At 41.8% G+C, this 21,839-nt stretch overlaps 2 protein-coding genes across 2 annotated transcripts in view; both read left to right on the top strand.

Annotated features, from left to right (window-relative positions):
• Window positions 1–6,133, top strand: part of LOC110516275 (zinc finger protein 501) — a 200,752-nt gene extending 194,619 nt beyond the window's left edge. Inside the window, exon 5 of the mRNA XM_036951223.1 lies at window positions 4,581–6,133. Within this exon, the coding sequence (XP_036807118.1) occupies window positions 4,581–5,764 (1,184 nt within the window). The 3' untranslated portion in view covers window positions 5,765–6,133. The remainder of the gene's footprint in view (window positions 1–4,580) is intronic.
• Window positions 6,134–9,343: 3,210 nt separating this feature from the next.
• LOC110528793 (zinc finger protein 883-like) lies at window positions 9,344–20,882 on the top strand. The gene is made up of 5 exons (XM_036951255.1): window positions 9,344–9,959; window positions 13,084–13,185; window positions 15,410–15,658; window positions 18,808–20,461; window positions 20,614–20,882. The coding sequence occupies exons 3-4, from the start codon at window positions 15,556–15,558 to the stop codon at window positions 20,325–20,327; spliced, it is 1,623 nt and encodes a 540-aa protein (XP_036807150.1). The 5' UTR covers window positions 9,344–9,959; window positions 13,084–13,185; window positions 15,410–15,555; the 3' UTR covers window positions 20,328–20,461; window positions 20,614–20,882.
• Window positions 20,883–21,839: the final 957 nt, after the last annotated feature.

Below are 21,839 nucleotides of genomic sequence, written 5' to 3'. Positions count from 1 at the left end.
ATTCTAACAAGTGGTAGGCCTGTGCTTTTTTGACATCATCTGCACTAAAAGAGGCCTATGGCATAACCCCTCAAGTGGAGTCTGGGTTTTTAACTCAACAGCCCTTCACTGACATGGAGGTAGGCTATTTAAAGAGTGCATGGTGAGTGTGCGCTAGTCCGTGCCCAAGATTGTGTGTATTTTTTGGGGACTTGGCCTAATCAACAAAAAAATCTGAAGAAACCTTTCGCTCTCTTCTTCACAGCACAGCCATTGGTTAGGATAGGACTACACAGCACAGCCATTGGTTAGGATAGGACTACACAGCACAGCCATTGGTTAGTATAGGCCTAAACAGCACAGCCATTGGTTAGTATAGGCCTACACAGCACAGCCATTGGTTAGGATAACACAGCACAGCCATTGGTTAGGACAAGCCGACACAGCACAGCCATTGGTTAGGATAACACAGCACAGCCATTGGTTAGGATAAGCCGACACAGCACAGCCATTGGTTAGGATAAGCCGACACAGCACAGCCATTGGTTAGGATAACACAGCACAGCCATTGGTTAGGATAGGCCTACACAGCACAGCCATTGGTTAGGCAGCATAAAAAAAACAGTTTTGGCTCAACAAGCACAGAGCAGGCCGTTTCTCAGGGTTGGAATAACCTTTGCGGTGTGTAATGCAGCCTAGTTGTATTTCCACCATCCCAGCAACTATCCTAGAACCATATTATAATTTTGCTCTGTGCTTCTCCCAGCATGCACTTCGTATCCTATAGCCCAGGGCTCTCCAACCCTGTTCCTGGAGAGCTACAGTCCTGTAGGCTTTCGCTCTAACCCTAATCTAGCACACCTAATTCAATAAACTGAACCAATGGGGTTGGAGTTAAAACCTACAGGAGGGTAGCTCTCCATGAACAGGGTTGGAGTGAAAACCTACATGAGGATAGCTCTCCAGGAACAGGGTTGGGGTTAAAACCTACAGGAGGGTAGCTCTCCAGGAACATGGTTGGAGTTAAAACCTACAGGAGGATAGCTCTCCAGGAACAGGGTTGGAGTTAAAACCTACAGGAGGGTAGCTCTCCAGGAACATGGTTGGAGTTAAAACCTACAGGAGGATAGCTCTCCAGGAACAGGGTTGGAGTTAAAACCTACAGGAGGGTAGCTCTCCAGGAACATGGTTGGAGTTAAAACCTACAGGAGGGTAGCTCTCCAGGAACAGGGTTGGAGTTAAAACATACAGGAGGGAAGCTCTCTAGGAACATGGTTGGAGAGCCCTGCTTTAGCCTATAGACTATGGATCATTTGATTGACATCACACTAAATGGCCTATAGTCACACTTGATATTGTCCAGCAGAGAATCAGAGATGAGGGGAGGCATCAGGCACACATTGATATATAGCCAATCAGCGTTCAGGGCTCAAACCACCCAGTTTATGAAGCCTAATAAGCAAGTCATGGTAAAACACTGAGAAATATTGACATGTCATCAATTACAAATGACATGACCCTCTTCTGGACTAGATTAAAACAATACTCAACCCTCTCCTTGACTGAAATGGAAACAGCATAACCCTCCCTCATTTTCCTCCGGGTAACCATTCTGTACATTTAGATCCATCTCTTATTTGTGTTTTTTCTAATGTTTTGAATGAATGTTTTGTTGGCAATGCTTAGCTACCTGATCTATTGAAATGAGAGAATTGAACAACAAAAAATATAATATCTTTTGAGAATTAAGTAAGCACCAGAACTGTCAAGGTTGTTTTCTGTTTCTCATTATATCTACAGGACGACTTGAATTAAGTCTGAGGTCGGTAACATCAACAGTGAGGACAAACCCAGCCTGCCTCTCTCCTTCCACACTGAGTCCAAACCTACAGTCACTGGGTCCTGATTGTGACAGTGGAGCCCAGTTTGCTCTGCAGGATCCAGAGATGGCATCAGTGAAGCTGGAAGACTGCAGTCAAACACTGGAGCTGAATGTCAACATTAAAGATGAAGAAGAGGAGGAGAAGATTGGGACAACTCTTAGTCATGGTAACAGCAGGTTCCTCATAAGTTAGACTGGGTCATAAGTTAGACTTGGCCATAAGTTAGACTGGGTCACAAGTTAGACTGGGTCACAAGTTAGACTGGGCCATAAGTTAGACTGGGTCATAAGTTATAGAGGTCTAAAGCTAGGAGAGAGGAGACTAAAGAAGTGAAGTAGACAAACTGCCAGTGTTTTAAAGTTATATGAAATGAGTCTGTGTCGTTACTAACCCTTGTGATAGTGAGTGGAGGATGATATGAAATGAGTCTGTAGTTACTAACCCTGGTGATAGTGAGTGGAGGATGATATGAAATGAGTCTGTGTAGTGACTAACCCTTGTGATAGTGAGTGGAGGATGATATGAAATTAGTCTGTGTAGTTACTAACCCTTGTGATAGTGAGTGGAGGATGATATGAAATGAGTCTGTGTATTTACTAACCCTTGTGATAGTGAGTGGAGGGTGATATGAAATGAGTCTGTATAGTTACTAACCCTTGTGATAGTGAGTGGAGGATGATATGAAATGAGTCTGTGTAGTGACTAACCCTTGTGATAGTGACTGGAGGATGATATGAAATGAGTCTGTGTAGTTACTAACCCTTGTGATAATGAGTGGAGGATGATATGAAATGAGTCTGTGTAGTTACTAACCCTTGTGATAGTGAGTGGAGGATGATATGAAATGAGTCTGTGTAGTTACTAACCCTTGTGATAGTGAGTGGAGGATGATATGAAATGAGTCTGTGTAGTTACTAACCCTTGTGATAGTGAGTGGACGATGATTCTGGGTAATTATTTTCACCCCTTTAGCCTTAGACTGTTGTCAGGGTTGGTGTCAATTCCAGATCATTCAGGAAATACACTGAAATTCTAATTCTCTTCAATGCTTTTCAATTAGCAGCATGTGGAATTTGGTTTACTTTCTGAATTGATTGGAATTGAAAAGGAATTGACCCCAACCCAGACTGTTACCCGCTTTTAGAATAGTTTTACTCCCCTGTATTGTACAGCCTACTGATATGAAGTCATAAGTCACCAGGTACAGCCAGAAGAGGACTGGCCACCCCTCGGTTCCTTTCTAGGTTTCTTCCTATGTTCCTCTGTTCCTGCATTCTAGCAAACCTACTCATTCAAGGGTTTTTCTTATTTTTTTTTACTACTTTCTACATTGTAGAATAACAATGAAGACAAACTATGAAATAACACATGGAAACATGTAGTAACCAAAATAAAGTGTTAAACAAATCAAAAATATATTTTATATTATTCAAAGTACTTTGCATACTCTTGGCATTCTCTCAACCAGCTTCACCTGGAATGCTTTTCCAGCAGTCTTGAAGGAGTTCCCACATTTGATGAGCACTTGTTGGCTGCTTTTTTTTTTTTTTGAGTGGGCAGCTTGATGAGAGCCAGTCAATGTTTCACACGTTATCCAGATAATGACGGTTAGCACTTGGTGGTCTCTAGCAGCTTCCCACTAGAATGGGCTTTAGGTGAGGCAGATGAATCTGTAGCCGTATTACTTCAACAGTATTTAACATGAGATCGTCTCTAATCTTTACAGGAATGTGGTTCTGAATATAGACAGCAACACCTCCGCCATTGGCATTTCTGTCTTTTCTGTAGATGTTATAACCATGTATTGCTACCACTGTATCATCAAAGGTATTATCTAAGTAGAGTTTCAGAGAGAGTCAAAATATGTATGTCATTTGTAACTAGCAAGTTATTGATATCATGAACCTTGTTTTTTAGGTTACATATATTAATATGGGCTATTTTTAGCACTTTTATGCGTTGCTTGATTGTTTTTAATGCTTTACTGAGAAGCTTTATCAGGTAGACTTACTTATATTATGTACATTGGAGATGACAGTGCTGTGAGCTGCACAAAGTGGTCTTCTTACTAGGGCACACCGGTAGCCATGCTGGTTAAGTGTGGCTTTGAATTCTAAATAAATCACTGACAGTGTCACCAGCAAAGCACCCCCACACCACCTCCGTTGCTTCACGGTGGGAACCACACAAGCAGAGATCATCCGTTCACCCACCCACACCACATCTCAGAAAGACACGGCAATTGGAACCAAAAGGACAAACCATTTCTTTGGGCTGCGATCTGAGGTGCACTTGACTCTAATGTTGTTTCTCTTTGCTTTATTTCAGCTGTTTTTGTCATAATATGGATGGTATTTTACCAAATAGGGCTCTTCTGTATCCCACCCCTACCTTGTCACAACACAACTGATTGGCTCAAACGCATTAAGAAGGAAAGAAATTCCACAAAGTAACTTTTAACAAGGCACACCTGTTAATTGAAATGCATTCCAGATGACTTCCTCACGAAGCTGGTTGAGAGAATGCAAAGCTTTCATCAAGGCAAAGGGTGGCTACTTTGAAAAATCTAAAATATATTTTTGATGTCTTCACTATTATTCTACAATGTAGAAAATTGTAAAAAATAAATGAAAACCCTGGAAGGAGTAGGTGTCCAAACATTTGACTGGTACTGTATATCACACCAACTGACTGGTTCTTCTGATGTTGTTCACACAGGAGACCGTGTTGAGACATTCCCTACATCCAGAGAGACACAGCAGGAAGATCACAGACCTAAGAGGTCTCACCACTGCCCACATTGTGAGGAGAATTTTCCAATTCTATCAAAGCTAAAAGTACACTTAAAAATACACACAGGAGACAATCTGTATTCCTGTACTGACTGTAGGAAGAGATTCACAACATCAAGGGCTCTGACACTTCATCAGAGAGTGCACACAGGAGAGAAGCCTTACTCCTGCTCGTACTGTGGAAAATGCTTCACAACATCGTCTGAGTTAACAGTTCATCAGAGAACACACACTGGAGAAAAGCCTTATATCTGCTCTGACTGTGGGAAGAGTTTTTCTCACCTGTGTAACTTTAAAGCACACCAACGTATACATGCAGGAGAGAAGCCGTTCTCCTGCTCTGACTGTAGGAAGAGTTTCTCCCACCTGTGTAACTTTAAAGCACACCAACGTATACATGCAGGAGAGAAGCCGTACTTCTGCTCTGACTGTAGGAAGAGTTTCTCCCACCTGTGTAACTTTAAAGCACACCAACGTATACATGCAGGAGAGAAGCCGTTCTCCTGCTCTGAGTGTGGGAAGAGTTTCTCTCAACAGAACCATTTAAAATCACACCAACGTATACACACAGGAGAGAAGCCTTACTACTGCTCTGACTGTGGGAAGAGTTTCTCTCGATTGGATACTTTAAAATCACATGAACGTATACATACAGGAAAGAAGCGTTACTACTGCTCCGACTGTAGGAAGAGTTTCTCCCACCAGGGTAGCTTAAAAAAACACCAATGTATACACACAGGAGAGAAGCCTTACTCCTGCTGTGACTGTGGAAAATGCTTCACAACATCATTTGATCTAAAAGTTCATCTGAGAACACACACTGGAGAAAAGCCTTACATATGCTCTGACTGTGGGAAGAGTTTCTCTCAACAGAGCAACTTAAAAACACACAAACGTATGCATAAAGGAGAGAAGCCTTACTACTGCTCTGTGTGTGGGAAGAGTTTCTCTCAACAGAGCAACTTAAAAACACATGAACGTATGCATAAAGGAGAGAAGCCATACTACTGCTCTGTCTGTGGGAAGAGTTTCTCTCAACAGAGCAACTTAAAAACACACCAACGTATACATAAAGGAGAGAAGACTCATCAGTTCTCTCAGACCAGCTAAGATTAAAATCACTCCCATCACTCAATTTTCATCTCATTGCTTGACTTGGACTGAAATAGGTGCTGGTACTGTTTTGTATTTAGCTTCCACAACATACATCATTCATAAGTAAATTGTCTGTTTATAAAATATAAATTGGTATGTGTTATTCACTGACATGTGGACTTAAACTTCATTGTGTTCTGTGACATTTTAATCACTGCGTTGTAGAGATGATCTCTTTATCTATGTATGTTGCTATTGTGAGGTTAACACACGTCTAGCAGATTTAATCAGTCTGTCATAGGTTGTTATTCTATTCGTATTATACGGTAATTCATCAGTTCTGCCCCACAAAGGAAAATGCCAATAAACTCCCGTGATGCACTTTATGGTCTGCGGATTCAGTTTGTTATAGTTTCCATGGTTAGTTTCCATGGTTAGTTTCCATGGTTAGTTTCCATGGTTAGTTTCCATAGTTTCCATGTTGTTGGAGAGTCAGGGGTTGTTACACTGTTATTATGGGGCGGCAGGGTAGCCTAGTGGTTAGAGAGTTGGACTAGTAACCGGAAGGTTGCAAGTTCAAACACCCGAGCTGACAAGGTACAAATCTGTCGTTCTGCCCCTGAACAGGCAGTTAACCCACTGTTCCCAGGCCGTCATTGAAAATAAGAATTTGTTCTTAACTGACTGCCTAGTTAAATAAAGGTTAAATAAAAATGACAAGAATTATCAAATTGCATCTGTCAATAGTTATTTTTTTTAAATTTACTACTACAGAATTTTTCAGTTTCAGATAAGTATTTTTAACTATTGGACAAGTAAAAAATAATTTGGACAAGTGGCAAGAAAAGTCCATGTCCAGCCCTGACATACTTAAGAAGGTGCAAACTGCACTATATATACTAAAGTATGTGGACACCCCCTTCAAATTAGTGGATTCGGCTATTTCAGCCACAGCCGTTGCTGACAGGTGTATAGAATCGAGCACACCGCCATGCAATCTCCACAGACAAACATTGGCGGTAGAATGGCCTTACTGAAGAGCTCAGTGACTTTCAAAGTGGCACCGTCATAGGATGCCACCTTTCCAACGAGTCAGTTTGTCAAATTTCTGCCGTGCTAAAGCTGCCCCAGTCAACTGTAAGTGCTGTTCTTGTGAAGTGGAAACGTCTACGAGCAACAACGTCTCAGCCGCAAAGTGGTAGTGCATAAAAATCGTTTTTCCTCAGTTGCAACACTCACTACCAAGTTCCAAACTGCCTCTGGAAGCAATGTCAGCACAAGAACTGTTTGTCTGGAGCTTCATGAAATGGGTTTCCATGACCTGTCACACACAAGCCTAAGATCACCATGCACAATGCTAAGCGTCGGCTGGAGTGGTGTAAAGCTCGCCGCCATTGGACTCTGGAGCAGTGAAAATGCATTCTCTGGAATGATAAATCACGCCTTACCATCTGGCAGTCCGACAGACGAATCTGGGTTATGGCAGATGCTAGGAGAACGCTACCTTCCCGAATGCATAGTGCCAACTGTAAAGTTTGGTGGAGGGGTAATAATGGTCTGGGGCTGTTTTTTATGGTTCGGGCAAAACCCCTCAGTTCTCGTGAAGGGAAATCTAACACTACAGTATACAATGGCATTCCAGACAATTCTGTGCTTCCAACTTTGTGGCAACAGTTTGGACAAGGGACTTTCCTGTTTCAGCATGACGATGCCCCCGTGCACAAAGCGAGATCCATACTGAAATGGTTTTGTCAAGATCGGTGTGGAAGAACTTGACTGGCCTGCACAGAGCTCTGACCTCAACCCCATCAAACACCTCTGGGATGAATTGGAACGCAGACTGCGAGCCAGGCCTAATCGCCCAACATCAGTGCCCTTACCTCGCTAATGCTTTTTTTGGGCTGAATGGAAGCAAGTCTCCGCAGCAATGTCCCAACATCTAGTGGAAAGCCTTCCCAGAAGAGTGGTGGCTCTTATAGCAGCAATGTCCCAACATCTAGTGGAAAGCCTTCCCAGAAGAGTGGTGGCTCTTATAGCAGCAATGTCCCAACATCTAGTGGAAAGCCTTCCCAGAAGAGTGGAGGCTGTTATAGCAGCAATGTTCCAACATCTAGTGGAAAGCCTTCCCAGAAGAGTGGAGGCTGTTATAGCAGCAATGTCCCAACATCTAGTGGAAAGCCTTCCCAGGAGAGTGGAGGCTGTTATAACAGCAATGTTCCAACATCTAGTGGAAATCCTTCCCAGGAGAGTGGAGGCTGTTATAACAGCAATGTCCCAACATCTAGTGAAAAGCCTTCCCAGGAGAGTGGAGGCTGTTATAACAGCAATGTCCCAACATCTAGTGAAAAGCCTTCCCAGGAGAGTGGAGGCTGTTATAACAGCAATGTCCCAACATCTAGTGAAAAGCCTTCCCAGAAGAGTGGCGGCTCTTATAGCAGCAATGTCCCAACATCTAGTGGAAAGCCTTCCCAGAAGAGTGGCGGCTCTTATAGCAGCAAAGGGGGGGGCGACCAACTCCATATTAATGCCCATGAGATGTAGTGTATTTTTCTATTGTGACACAAAAGTTACAAAACAAAAAACAACTAAACTTGTTGGTTGCATAAGTATTCACCCCCAAGTCAATACTTAGCAGAAGCACCGTTGGCAGTAATTACAGCTGTGAGTCTTTCTGGGTCTTTAAGAACTTTGCACATCTGAATCCTGCCATTTTTCTTGGGAAAATGACTTAAGCGCTTTCAAGTTGGATGGGGAACATTAGTCAACAGCAATTTCAAAGGCCACAGATTCTCAATTGGATTCAGGTCTCGCCTTTCTTCAGCAATGGCTTATTTCTCTCGCCGGGCTTCCATAAAGCCCAGCTTTGTGGAATGTACAGGTGGTAGTTGTCCCAAGGCCGGTTTCCCCCCCGTCTCAGCTGTGGATCTCTCCAGCTCTTTCACAGTTACCATTGGCCTCTTGGTTGCTTCTCGGTCTAATACCTTCCTTACCCGGGTCACTGAGTTTTGGTGGACGGCCTTCTTTAGTCAGAAGTAGCCCTTGTGCCATATTCTTTCCATTTTTATATTTTTTATAATGGATTTAACAGTGAGTTCTTGACCTACTGATGGCGTGGCTGCTATGACAACGGGCTGTTCAGACTGTACTCAGGCCTGTACTGACGTGTGTGGCTGTAGCTGTAGGGTTCCCTATAAAGTGCATAGGGCCCAGGTCAAACGTTGTGCATTGAGTTCAACACAGTGATCATTTTCAGATACTTTCTGTTTTCCTTCTCCTATCCAGATTCAACCTTGAAGCATAATTAATATACCCAGTATATGATAGACATCCTCAATGAATCCTGAGCATGAATTCATTAGTTGTAATTACAGATTTCATATGGGGAGAGGCCACAGAACAGGGGATGAGGAGGAGGAGTAGGAAGGCTCCACAGAACAGGGGATGAGGAGGAGGAGTAGGAAGGTTCCACAGAACAGGGGATGAGGAGGAAGAGTAGGAAGGTTCCACAGAACAGGGGATGAGGAGGAAGAGTAGGAAGGTTCCACAGAACAGGGGATGAGGAGGAGTAGGAAGGCTCCACAGAACAGGGTCAATCAAATGTATCCTGCATCTTTCTCGCTCTCTCTCTCCCTCCCTCTCTCTCCCTCTCTCTCGTAACAACCATGTAAATTCAAGTAATTGAACAATCAGGTGCTCTCTCTCTCAGTAAAGTAGAGGAGTAATCTGCCAGAGGCTGAGAATTTCAAATGATCTTAACCAGACACTTAATTCAATTCCTACAGCTTTATGAACAAAATAAGTGGTGTGTTTAATTCAAATAATCAGCACAAGGTACGAAGTCTATCAGAGTATGGGCACTGGTCAAAACAAGTAGTGAAGTCAGAGCTTGATTACAACCAAACAGTGTTTGTTTGACTCCCTCAGTTATATCTTGACCAACAAAAAAAAGAAACGTCCGTTTTTCAGGACCCTTGTTTTTCAAAGATAATACCCTTATTGGCCTTCTTGCAACACCTGAGTTAAGAAAAGATTTACTAAATAAACTAATGCAACATATTGAATGCCAACCACCATTAAACCCACCGAAGAAGAAGAAGTAGTCCTGTTGCGTTTTGATAGTCAGGGAACAGGAAGTTCCGGGCAGGCTTCGGCCACAATTGTTCTCTGAAGACAGTAGCGGTTGTGTCCGTTTCAGAAGTATTAACTAAAGGTATGCAATAGCACGTTTAAACTTTCTAATATCGAAAGAACATGTCGTAACATGTTAGGTAGCAAACCCGTCAAGGTATTTTCACGTTTGTTAAAGGTTTTATGACGTTTTAGTTTTGTGCTGAACCGAGTGAGTGAAGAACGTGATTAAATATAATTTTAGAAGTCACATTTAGCTAGCTAAGTTTAGACTTTGGGTTTGTCAGAGTGAATGAATGTACATTATTTCGTCAAAGTAATTTCATAAAGAATCAATTGATTTGAGATTTGTGAGTTCGTTTGACATGTTTATTATTCTGATTATTTCCATATGTTTATGAGCTGGTAAAATGGCGGCGCCTCTCGGTCTGAGTCAATAGACTTGCAGGCTGTGCGGCTGCACCAGAGAGACAGTTTTAGGGTTGTTTTACTGTTTACAAGCAGAATGTCATGTTCGTCTGATTTCTACATGTCACTGTAACAATATTCAGACACATTCAGTTGTTTCTATATTTATCTATAGTTGTTACTATGGTGTGAATGGGAAATACAATATGTTTTTGTGAGTGAAAGTGGAAAATATGACAGTTCTGCCTCAAACTGCAACCTTGTATTAATTGTTTACTTAGTAATTTGTGAATTTAGGAAGACTACTATAGATTAACTGCACTTGGGTAGTGAACATTATTTTTTAATACGGATATCTGAAAGGAAAATGGATGTCCGTCTGGTGAGCAAAATATATTTGACATAAACCCTCCCTGAACGCTGAATAAAAATATAAAAAAATATCCCCCATAGCCAAAATAATGATTAAAACATGATGGATAGTAGAGAACATGTCTACCGTTTACCAACACTTCTTGGACAGACCAGAGCCTTTAGATATGAACTTTATTAACTGTTCTTCGTCCTGTAAGCGTTGCATGGCAACGCAGGAATTCTGATCGCGTTCAGGGCTGCGGGACAGAAGGTCGTGGGTTCGCAGACCACCGTGAACAAGAGTAGGGGTTGACATCTATTTTATGGTGAAAGCATTGCATGAATCTATCATTGTATTTGCAGGTCTGAGAAAAACATTGCCTTTTATAAACATTTCATGCAAGTCTACGTTATTTTACTTATTAGCAGAATCTTTTTTACCACACAGGTTAAGAATGGACAGAGAGAGAGAGAGGCCTGTGTGTTCATCTTATCATATTTATCCTATGCCAAATCATTGTGTCTCGTTTACAACGAAACTGTCCCTGTTAACAAATAATCACATGTGAGATCATCTGATCATGGTACTTTAAATAGTTCAACATTTCCACGCCAGACAGCGTAAAAGACAAGCTTCCTTTCCATGCCAGACAGAGTAAAAAACAAGCTACCTTTCCATGCCAGACAGAGTAAAAGACAAGCTATCTTTCCACGCCAGACAGAGTAAAAGACAAGCTACCTTTCCACGCCAGACAGAGTAAAAGACAAGCTTCCTTTCCATGCCAGACAGAGTAAAAAACAAGCTACCTTTCCACTCCAGACAGAGTAAAATACAAGCTACCTTTCCACGCTAGACAGAGTAAAAGACAAGCTACCTTTCCACGCTAGACAGAGTAAAAGACAAGCTACCTTTCCACGCCAGACAGAGTAAAAGACAAGCTACCTTTCCACGCCAGACAGAGTAAAAGACAAGCTATCTTTCCACGCCAGACAGAGTAAAAGACAAGCTACCTTTCCACTCCAGACAGAGTAAAATACAAGCTACCTTTCCACGCCAGACAGAGTAAAAGACAAGCTACCTTTCCACGCCAGACAGAGTAAAAGACAAGCTACCTTTCCACTCCAGACAGAGTAAAAGACAAGCTACCTTTCCACGCCAGACAGAGTAAAAGACAAGCTACCTTTCCACTCCAGACAGAGTAAAAGACAAGCTACCTTTCCACTCCAGACGGAGTAAAAGACAAGCTACCTTTCCACGCCAGACAGAGTAAAAGACAAGCTTCCTTTCCACGCCAGACAGAGTAAAAGACAAGCTACCTTTCCACTCCAGACAGAGTAAAAGACAAGCTACCTTTCCACTCCAGACGGAGTAAAAGACAAGCTACCTTTCCACTCCAGACGGAGTAAAAGACAAGCTACCTTTCCACTCCAGACGGAGTAAAAGACAAGCTACCTTTCCACTCCAGACGGAGTAAAAGACAAGCTACCTTTCCACTCCAGACAGAGTAAAAGACAAGCTACCTTTCCACGCCAGACGGAGTAAAAGACAAGCTACCTTTCCACTCCAGACGGAGTAAAAGACAAGCTACCTTTCCACTCCAGACAGAGTAAAAGACAAGCTACCTTTCCACGCCAGACGGAGTAAAAGACAAGCTACCTTTCCACTCCAGACAGAGTAAAAGACAAGCTACCTTTCCACGCCAGACAGAGTAAAAGACAAGCTACCTTTCCACGCCAGACAGAGTAAAATACAATTCATGTCTGATCCCAAAATGTGTCCGGAACCTTCTTAGGGAGGGTGTGACACAATTTCTGAACCCACGGAGGCAGAGGTCAAATCAAGCTCCTAACGCATCGCCGTGTGCCTCTTCAAGTTTTGTAACAGTGTGAAGGGCTCGGTATAGCACCGCATTGACCTGATTGGTGGGCAGGAGGTGGGGGCGGGAGGTCCAGTATAAACACAAACTCACTTCCTTGACAACAGCTCTGCTCCGTTAAGCGCTAGAAGTATAAAAGCCCGGATGTCTGCAGAGGATGGATCTGCAGTCAGATATCGGAATTGACCATCCAGTCTTTTAGCAGAGAAATGTAAATCTCTAACTGCTGGCTACTCTCATTCTGTGTCTTTAATCCAACAAGCATTTCCCTAAAAGCGGTCTGGGTTTTAACATCTTCTATTGTACAGACCAGTAATTAGCTTAATAAATTGATAGAATTAGATTAGTATATTTCTTTTCGTTTTGTCTCGTAGGATATAGAAGGTTATATCTCAGCCTCTGAATGTCAAAGAAATGAAACCGTGATTTGCATCCGAGTCACTTCTTCCCTGGTTATCTTACAGCTTGTTTCTAGCGTAAAGCAGCGCTGACCAAAAACACTGTTATAGATCTCTTTATATAATCAGATCAGTTTTATTTTCTTCATGTTAATCTAACAAGTGGTAGGCCTGTGCTTTTTTGACAGCATCTTCACTAAAAGAGGCCTATGGCATAACCCCTCAAGTGGAGTCTGGGTTTTTAACTCAACAGCCCTTCACTGACATGGAGGTAGGCTATTTAAAGAGTGCATGGTGGGTTGAGGAATAGGCTAGTCTGGGTTTTAACTCAACAGCCCTTCACTGACATGGAGGTAGGTTATTTAAAGAGTGCCGGGTGGGTTGAGGAATAGGCTAGTCTGGGTTTTTAACTCAACAGCCCTTCACTGACATGGAGGTAGGCTATTTAAAGAGTGCATGGTGGGTTGAGGAATAGGCTAGTCTGGGTTTTAACTCAACAGCCCTTCACTGACATGGAGGTAGGTTATTTAAAGAGTGCCGGGTGGGTTGAGGAATAGGCTAGTCTGGGTTTTTAACTCAACAGCCCTTCACTGACATGGAGGTAGGCTATTTAAAGAGTGCATGGTGGGTTGAGGAATAGGCTAGTCTGGGTTTTTAACTCAACAGCCCTTCACTGACATGGAGGTAGGCTATTTAAAGAGTGCATGGTGGGTTGACGAATAGGCTAGTCTGGGTTTTTAACTCAACAGCCCTTCACTGACATGGAGGTAGGCTATTTAAAGAGTGCCGGGTGGGTTGAGGAATAGGCTAGTCTGGGTTTTAACTCAACAGCCCTTCACTGACATGGAGGTAGGCTATTTAAAGAGTGCCGGGTGGGTTGAGGAATAGGCTAGTCTGCCTGCAAGATTGTGGTTTGTGTTTTTGGGGAACTTGGTCTAATCAACAACAACAACAAAATGTGAAGAAACCTTTCACTCTCTTCCTCAACTGCCACAATTGACCGACACATCACAGCCATTGGTTAGGTAGCATTAAAATAAATAAAAAAACGTTTTGAATCAACAAGCAGAGCAAGTCGAGGCTCAGGGTTGGGAATAACCTTTTGTGGTGTGTAATGCAGCCTAGTTGAATTTACACCATCTCAGCAACTGTCTTAGAAATACAGTATAACTTTGCTCTGTGCTTCCTCCCAGCATGCACTTGGTATTCTATAGGCTATGGATCATTTGATTGACATCACACTAAATAGCCCATAGTCCCACTTGATATTGTGCAGCAGAGAATCAGAGATGAGGGGAGGCATCAGCCACACATTGATTTATTTAATCGATAATGTCAGAGGGGGTTTGTTATATGGCCAATATACCACGGCTAAGGGCTGTTGTGGAGGGCCTGGATACAGCCCTTAACCCTGATATATTTAAGGTCAGAGGGGGTTTGTTATATGGCCAATATACCACAGATAAGGGCTGTTGTGGAGGGCCTGGATACAGCCCTTAACCCTGATATATTTAAGGTCAGAGGGGGTTTGTTATATGTCCAATATACCACGGCTAAGGGCTGTTGTGGAGGGCCTGGATACAGCCCTTAACCCTGATATATTTAAGGTCAGAGGGGGTTTGTTATATGTCCAATATACCACGGCTAAGGGCTGTTGTGGAGGGCCTGGATACAGCCCTTAACCCTGATATATTTAAGGTCAGAGGGGGTTTGTTATATGTCCAATATACCACAGATAAGGGCTGTTGTGGAGGGCCTGGATACAGCCCTTAACCCTGATATATTTAAGGTCAGAGGGGGTTTGTTATATGTCCAATATACCACGGCTAAGGGCTGTTGTGGAGGGCCTGGATACAGCCCTTAACCCTGATATATTTAAGGTCAGAGGGGGGTTTGTTATATGTCCAATATATCACGGCTAAGGGCTGTTGTGGAGGGCCTGGATACAGCCCTTAACCCTGATATATTGGACATATTCCACAAACCCTTGAGGTGCCTTATTGCTATTATAACGTACGTAACGTAATTAGAAGAGTTAAAAAGTAATGTTTTGTCACCCCCCTGGTATATGGTGTGATATACCACGGCTGTCAGCCAATCAGCGTTCAGGGTTCCAACCACCCAGTTTATAAAGCGTAATAAGCAACTCATTCTTAAACACTGAGCAATATTGAAATTTCACCAATTACAAAATGACAGGACCCTCTTCTGGACTAGATTAAAACAATACTCAACCCTCCCCTTGACTGAAATGGAAACAGCACAACCCTCATTTTCCTTCAGGTAACCATTCTGTACATTTATATCTCTTACGTTGGGTCATTTAAAGGGTGAACTTTCTGTCTGTTTTGAATGAATGTTTTGTTGTCAATGTTTATCTACCTGATCTATTGAAATGAGAGAATTGAACAACAAAAAAAGATAATACATTTTTTGAGGACAAAGAAAGCACCAGAACTGTCAAGATTGTTTTCCGCTTGTCTTTATTACTACAGACCAACTCAGATTAAGTCTGAGGCCGGTAACATCAACAGTGAGGACAAACCCAGCCTGCCTCTCCCCTTCCACACTGAGTCCAAACCTACAGTCACTGGGTCCTGATTGTGACAGTGGAGCCCAGTTTGCACTGCAGGATCCAGAGATGGCATCAGTGAAGCTGGAAGACTGCAGTCAAACACTGGAGCTGAATGTCAACATTAAAGATGAAGAAGAGGAGGAGGAGATTGGTACATCTGTTAGTCATGGTAAGAGCAGGTTCTATCTATAAGTTATCTTCATATATTAGACCTCCATAAGTTATGAACCAGTCTGTTGATAGGTTGAATTCTGTAATTCTGACATCACACATCCCTGAACAACTGGATTATCTGGAGTGATCAGAGAGGAGACTAAAGAAGTGAAGTAGACAAACTGCCAGTGTTTTAAAGTTCTATGAAATGAGTCTGTGTAGTTACTAACCCTTGCGATAGTGAGTGGAGGATGATATGAAATGAGTCTGTGTAGTTACTAACCCTTGTGATAGTGAGTGGAGGATGATATGAAATGAGTCTGTGTAGTTACTAACCCTTGTGATAGTGAGTGGAGGATGATATGAAATGAGTCTGTGTAGTTACTAACCCTTGTGATAGTGAGTGGAGGATGATATGAAATGAGTCTGTAGTTACTAACCCTTGTGATAGTGAGTGGAGGATGATATGAAATGAGTCTGTGTAGTTACTAACCCTGGTGATAGTGAGTGGAGGATGATATGAAATGAGTCTGTGTAGTTACTAACCCTTGTGATAGTGAGTGGAGGATGATATGAAATGAGTCTGTAGTTTCTAACCCTTGTGATAGTGAGTGGAGGATGATATGAAATGAGTCTGTGTAGTTACTAACCCTTGTGATAGTGAGTGGAGGATGATATGAAATGAGTCTGTAGTTTCTAACCCTTGTGATAGTGAGTGGAGGATGATATGAAATGAGTCTGTGTAGTTACTAACCCTTGTGATAGTGAGTGGAGGATGATATGAAATGAGTCTGTGTAGTTACTAACCCTTGTGATAGTGAGTGGAGGATGATATGAAATGAGTCTGTGTAGTTACTAACCCTTGTGATAGTGAGTGGAGGATGATATGAAATGAGTCTGTAGTTACTAACCCTTGTGATAGTGAGTGGAGGATGATATGAAATGAGTCTGTAGTTACTAACCCTTGTGATAGTGAGTGGAGGATGATATGAAATGAGTCTGTAGTTACTAACCCTTGTGATAGTGAGTGGAGGATGATATGAAATGAGTCTGTAGTTACTAACCCTTGTGATAGTGAGTGGAGGATGATATGAAATGAGTCTGTAGTTACTAACCCTTGTGATAGTGAGTGGAGGATGATATGAAATGAGTCTGTAGTTTCTAACCCTTGTGATGTTGAGTGGAGGATGATATGAAATGAGTCTGTAGTTACTAACCCTTGTGATAGTGAGTGGAGGATGATATGAAATGAGTCTGTAGTTACTAACCCTTGTGATAGTGAGTGGAGGATGATATGAAATGAGTCTGTAGTTACTAACCCTTGTGATAGTGAGTGGAGGATGATATGAAATGAGTCTGTAGTTTCTAACCCTTGTGATGTTGAGTGGAGGATGATATGAAATGAGTCTGTAGTTACTAACCCTTGTGATAGTGAGTGGAGGATGATATGAAATGAGTCTGTGTAGTTACTAACCCTTGTGATGTTGAGTGGAGGATGATATGAAATGAGTCTGTAGTTACTAACCCTTGTGATAGTGAGTGGAGGATGATATGAAATGAGTCTGTAGTTACTAACCCTTGTGATAGTGAGTGGAGGATGATATGGATAATTATTTTCACTCCTTTTTTGCCTTAGACTGTTGTCAGGGTTGGTGTCAATTCCAGATATTTGGGGAAATACACTGAAATTCCAATTCTCTTCAATGCCTTTAAATTAACAAAATGTGGACTGTTGGAATTGGAATTAGGTTTACTTTCTGAATGGACTGTTATTTAAATGGAATTGACCCCAACCCAGACTGTTACCCACTTTTAGAATAGTTTTATTCCCCTGTATTGTACAGCCTACTGATATGAATACATATGTCACCTGGTACAGACAGAAGAGGACTGGTCACCCCCTCAGAGCCTGGTTCCTCTCTGTTTCTTCCTTGGTTCCTGCTTTCTGGGGAGTTTTTCGTGGCCACTGTGCTTCTACATCTGCATTGCCTGCTCTTTGGGGATTTTAGGCTGGGTTTCTGTGAAGCACTTATACATGCCACATGTATTTTATATAACCCTTTTTACATCAGCAGTTGTCACACAGTTCTTTACAGAAAAACCTAAAACCCCAAAGAGCAGGAAATGTAAATGTAGCTCCATAAAATAAGTACAGTACCAGTCGAACGTTCGGACACATCGTTAGGGTTCGTTCCTTACTTCCTTCCTTGTCAATCATTGGTGAAATTAGCATTATGACAATTATCTTTAATTAAATCATTCAAAAACCTTTTATTAATGCAATTTGCAGACAGACGTTGACAAACCAGGAACATAGCACGCATGTTTCAGAGTAAGTTCTGCGTCTAACGAAAGGCCTCCAGTTGTTTTATTACACCCTGAGTCGCTCCCTGATGATGTCACTGCCGACATCATCATCCTCTACTCCTGGGACCAGAACCAGGCCTACAGAGCTGTATAAACAGGTCCTTTATTAACTGTTAGCTAAACACTTAGCAGTAAATGTCCCCTCGTCCCCAAAGTGGATTTATAGTGGAATGTTTACCTAGTCTCATCTCCTTCACTCCCCTGCAGAGTTCTGTCTAAGTCACACATTTCTAAGAGGGGCCTCTTTATAATGAGGCAGAAAGAGAGAGAGAGAGAGAGAGAGAACTAAAATATAACTGTAGAACAATACTAAACCTCGACAATGAATAGATATTGTTAATCCGTAGTATAAAACCTTATGAATGTAAGGAGGGAGGGGCCTTTTAACCCCTCCCCTTCTATTAATATAACATACGCATAATCAATTATTCTAATACATCAAATATTTGTACAGCCCCAAATCATGACCCCCTAGGTGAATCCTGACAACACCTACTCATTCAAGTGTTTTTCTTTATTTCTGCTATTTTCTACATTGTAGAATAATAGTGAAGACATCAAGACTATGAAATAACACATATGGAATCATGTAGTAACCAAAATAGTGTTAAACAAATCAAAATATATATTGTATTCTAAGTAGCCACCCTTTGCCTTGTTGACAACTTTGCACACTTTTGGTTTTACAAAGTAGTAAATAGTTAAAGAAAACCAGTTGAATGAGTTGGTGTGTCCACACTTTTGACTGGTACTGTGTATCACACCAACTGACTGGTTCTTCTGATGTTGTTCACACAGGAGACCATGTTGAGACATTCTCTACATCTAGAGAGCAACAGCAGGAAGATCACAGAGCTAAGAGGTTTCACCACTGCCCACATTGTGAGAAGATTTTCCCAGGTTTATCAAAGCTAAAAATACACGTAAAAATCCACACAGGAGAGAATCTGTATTCCTGTACTGACTCTGGGGAGAGATTCACAACATCAAAGGCTCTGACAGTTCATCAGAGAGTGCACACAGAAGAGAAACCTTACTCCTGCTCGTACTGTGGGAAGAGTTTCTCTCAACAGACCAACCTAAAAAAACACCAACGTTTACACACAGGAGAGAAGCCTTACTCCTGCTGTGACTGTGGAAAATGCTTCACAACCTCATCTGAGCTAACAGTTCATATGAGAACACACACTGGAGAAAAGCCTTATGTCTGCTCTGACTGTGGGAAGAGTTTCTCCCACCAGGGTAGCTTAAAAGCACACCAACGTATACATACAGGAGAGAAGCCGTACTCCTGCTCTGACTGTGGAAAGAACTTCTCCCGATTGGGTACCCTAAAATTGCATAAACGTATACATACAGGAATTAAGCCTTACTACTGCTCTGACTGTAGGAAGAGTTTCTCCCACCAGGGTAGCTTTAAAGCACACCAACGTATACATACCGGAGAGAAGCCGTACTCCTGTTCTGACTGTGAGAAGAGTTTCTCCCGATTGGGTACCTTAAAATCGCATGAACGTATACATACAGGAAAGAAGCCTTACCACTGCTCCAACTGTGGGAAGAGTTTCTCCCAACGGAACCATTTAAAATCACATGAACGTCTTCACATAGAAAAGAAGGCACACTCCTGCTCTGACTGTAGAAAATGCTTCACAACATCATATGATCTAAAAGTTCATCAGAGAACACACACTGGAGAAAAGCCTTATGTCTGCTCTGACTGTGGGAAGAGTTTCTATCAACAGAGCAGCTTCAAGAAACACCAACGTCTACACACAGGAGAGAAGCCTTACTCCTGCTCTGACTGTGGAAAATGCTTCACAACATCATCTGATCTAAAAGTTCACCAGAGAACACACACTGGAGAAAAGCCTTATGTCTGCTCTGACTGTGGGAAGAGTTTCTCTCAACAGAGCAGCTTCAAGAAACACCAACGTTTACACACAGGAGAGAAGCCTTACTCCTGCTCTGACTGTGGAAAATGCTTCACAACATCATCTGATCTAAAAGTTCACCAGAGAACACACACTGGAGAAAAGCCTTATGTCTGCTCTGACTGTGGGAAGAGTTTCTCTCAACAGAGCAGCTTCAAGAAACACCAACGTTTACACACTGGAGAAAAGCCTTACATCTGCTCTGACTGTGGGAAGAGGTTCTCTCAACAGAACCATTTAAACACACATCAACGTATTCACACAGGAGAGAAGCCATACTACTGCTCTGTCTGTGGGAAGAGTTTCTCTCAACAGAGCAACTTAAAAACACACCAACGTATACATAAAGGAGAGAAGACTCATCAGTTCTCTCAGACCAGCTAAGATTAAAATTAGGTGATGGAGTGATTTTAATTTCATTGCTTTACTTGGACTGAAATAGGTGATTTTAATCTCATTGCTTGACTTGGACTGAAATAGGTGATTTTAATCTCATTGTTTGACTTGGACTGAAATAGGTGATTTTAATCTCATTGCTTTACTTGGACTGAAATAGGTGATTTTAATCTCATTGTTTGACTTGGACTGAAATAGGTGATTTTAATCTCATTGCTTTACTTGGACTGAAATAGGTGATTTTAATCTCATTGCTTGACTTGGACTGAAATAGGTGCCGGAACTCATTTTAGAGGAAACCCTTTTGGACAATCAGAACCTTACAAATGGAAAGGCCGCACACCCTTCCTAAGAAGGTCTGGTTCCGACAGATAACCAGCGAACGAAGGCATTCACACGTAAATACATTCATGATTTCTTCTCGTCTGCAAAGTATATGATTACTGTGAGAATAGTTTCTAAAATGTTTCTAAAATGTATCAATGATAAGTGTTGTTTTTCTCTCTCTCCTTTTGAAAAAAAACAGACACTATATTGTGTCAGTCCGCTAGGGACCTTTTTAAAAAATAAAAAACACTATATTGTGTCAGTCCGCTAGGGACCTTTTCTCATGTATTAAGTGTGTGTGTTTATCCTGTGTTATCATTTAGTTAGCTAGTAAATAAATATTTAAATCAATTTGTGTACTACTGAATCATAAGTAAGGCTGGGGTTTTTGCAGATGCAGGAGGTTACGACGGTTCAGAATGATGATATGAGACGAGGTTATGATTAATATGTTGACTGTTTTATGGATGTGATAGGTAAATACCTTTTTTAGAGTTTAATTCGGGAGATGCTCTCATGGTGCCCCAAAAATTCCTAATGAGTTAATTGTTACATGATTAATTTAATCGGGTAACAAACAGAGTTAGTTGATTTAGATACATAACAGTCATCAGATTAATGAAAGTAAAGTCACGACAATTGTGTGTGGATTTCTCCTCAGTCTGGGTGCAATCCGGCTACCGAAAGCGCACACAGTGAGCGACGTCATCAGCACTCCCACAAGTCTCCAGAAAACTTGTTTTGTGACCGAGAAGCTCCTTTTTCAGTATAACGTTGGAGGAAATACGTTCCTAGTATGTGAGGAATTTGTTTGCTGGCCTCATGAATACTAGTCAATTAGCTAATATTTAGGGGGAAAAAATGTTTTTTGTTTGGCTAGTTATGCTAACCCGTTTGCAATCTCTTTTAGCATTGCTTGCTAGCTACAGAGGCTAGTTAGCTACAGTAGTTAGCAACTGCTATCAGTTGTGTTATTGTCACATGTTGCCTTTTCCACCGTTTTAAAATGCATACTGGCATTTGTGCGGGAAACCGAACACTTACATGAAGGTTAAATAAAAAATGCACATGGGAAATCCTGTACATTAGATGTCTGAATACATTTTAAAAAATAAATAATTTTCTCTTGCCTTTTTTAGCAGCCGCTACAAAGTTTAGTGGTGGACAGATGGG

This window comes from Oncorhynchus mykiss, chromosome 18, assembly GCF_013265735.2.
Source record: "Oncorhynchus mykiss isolate Arlee chromosome 18, USDA_OmykA_1.1, whole genome shotgun sequence".
In the NCBI taxonomy this organism is placed as follows: domain Eukaryota; kingdom Metazoa; phylum Chordata; class Actinopteri; order Salmoniformes; family Salmonidae; genus Oncorhynchus; species Oncorhynchus mykiss.
The sequence above is the reverse complement of the archived record's forward strand: the minus strand, read 5'-3'. Positions and strand labels throughout refer to the sequence as shown.

Excerpts from the sequence above, each read along its gene's own strand:
- LOC110528793 (XM_036951255.1), top strand. The coding sequence starts at position 15,556 with ATGGCATCAGTGAAGCTGGAAGACTGCAGTCAAACACTGGAGCTGAAT. Across the intron at positions 15,659-18,807 it reads TGGTACATCTGTTAGTCATG|GAGACCATGTTGAGACATTC; the intron begins GTAAGAGCAGGT and ends TTGTTCACACAG.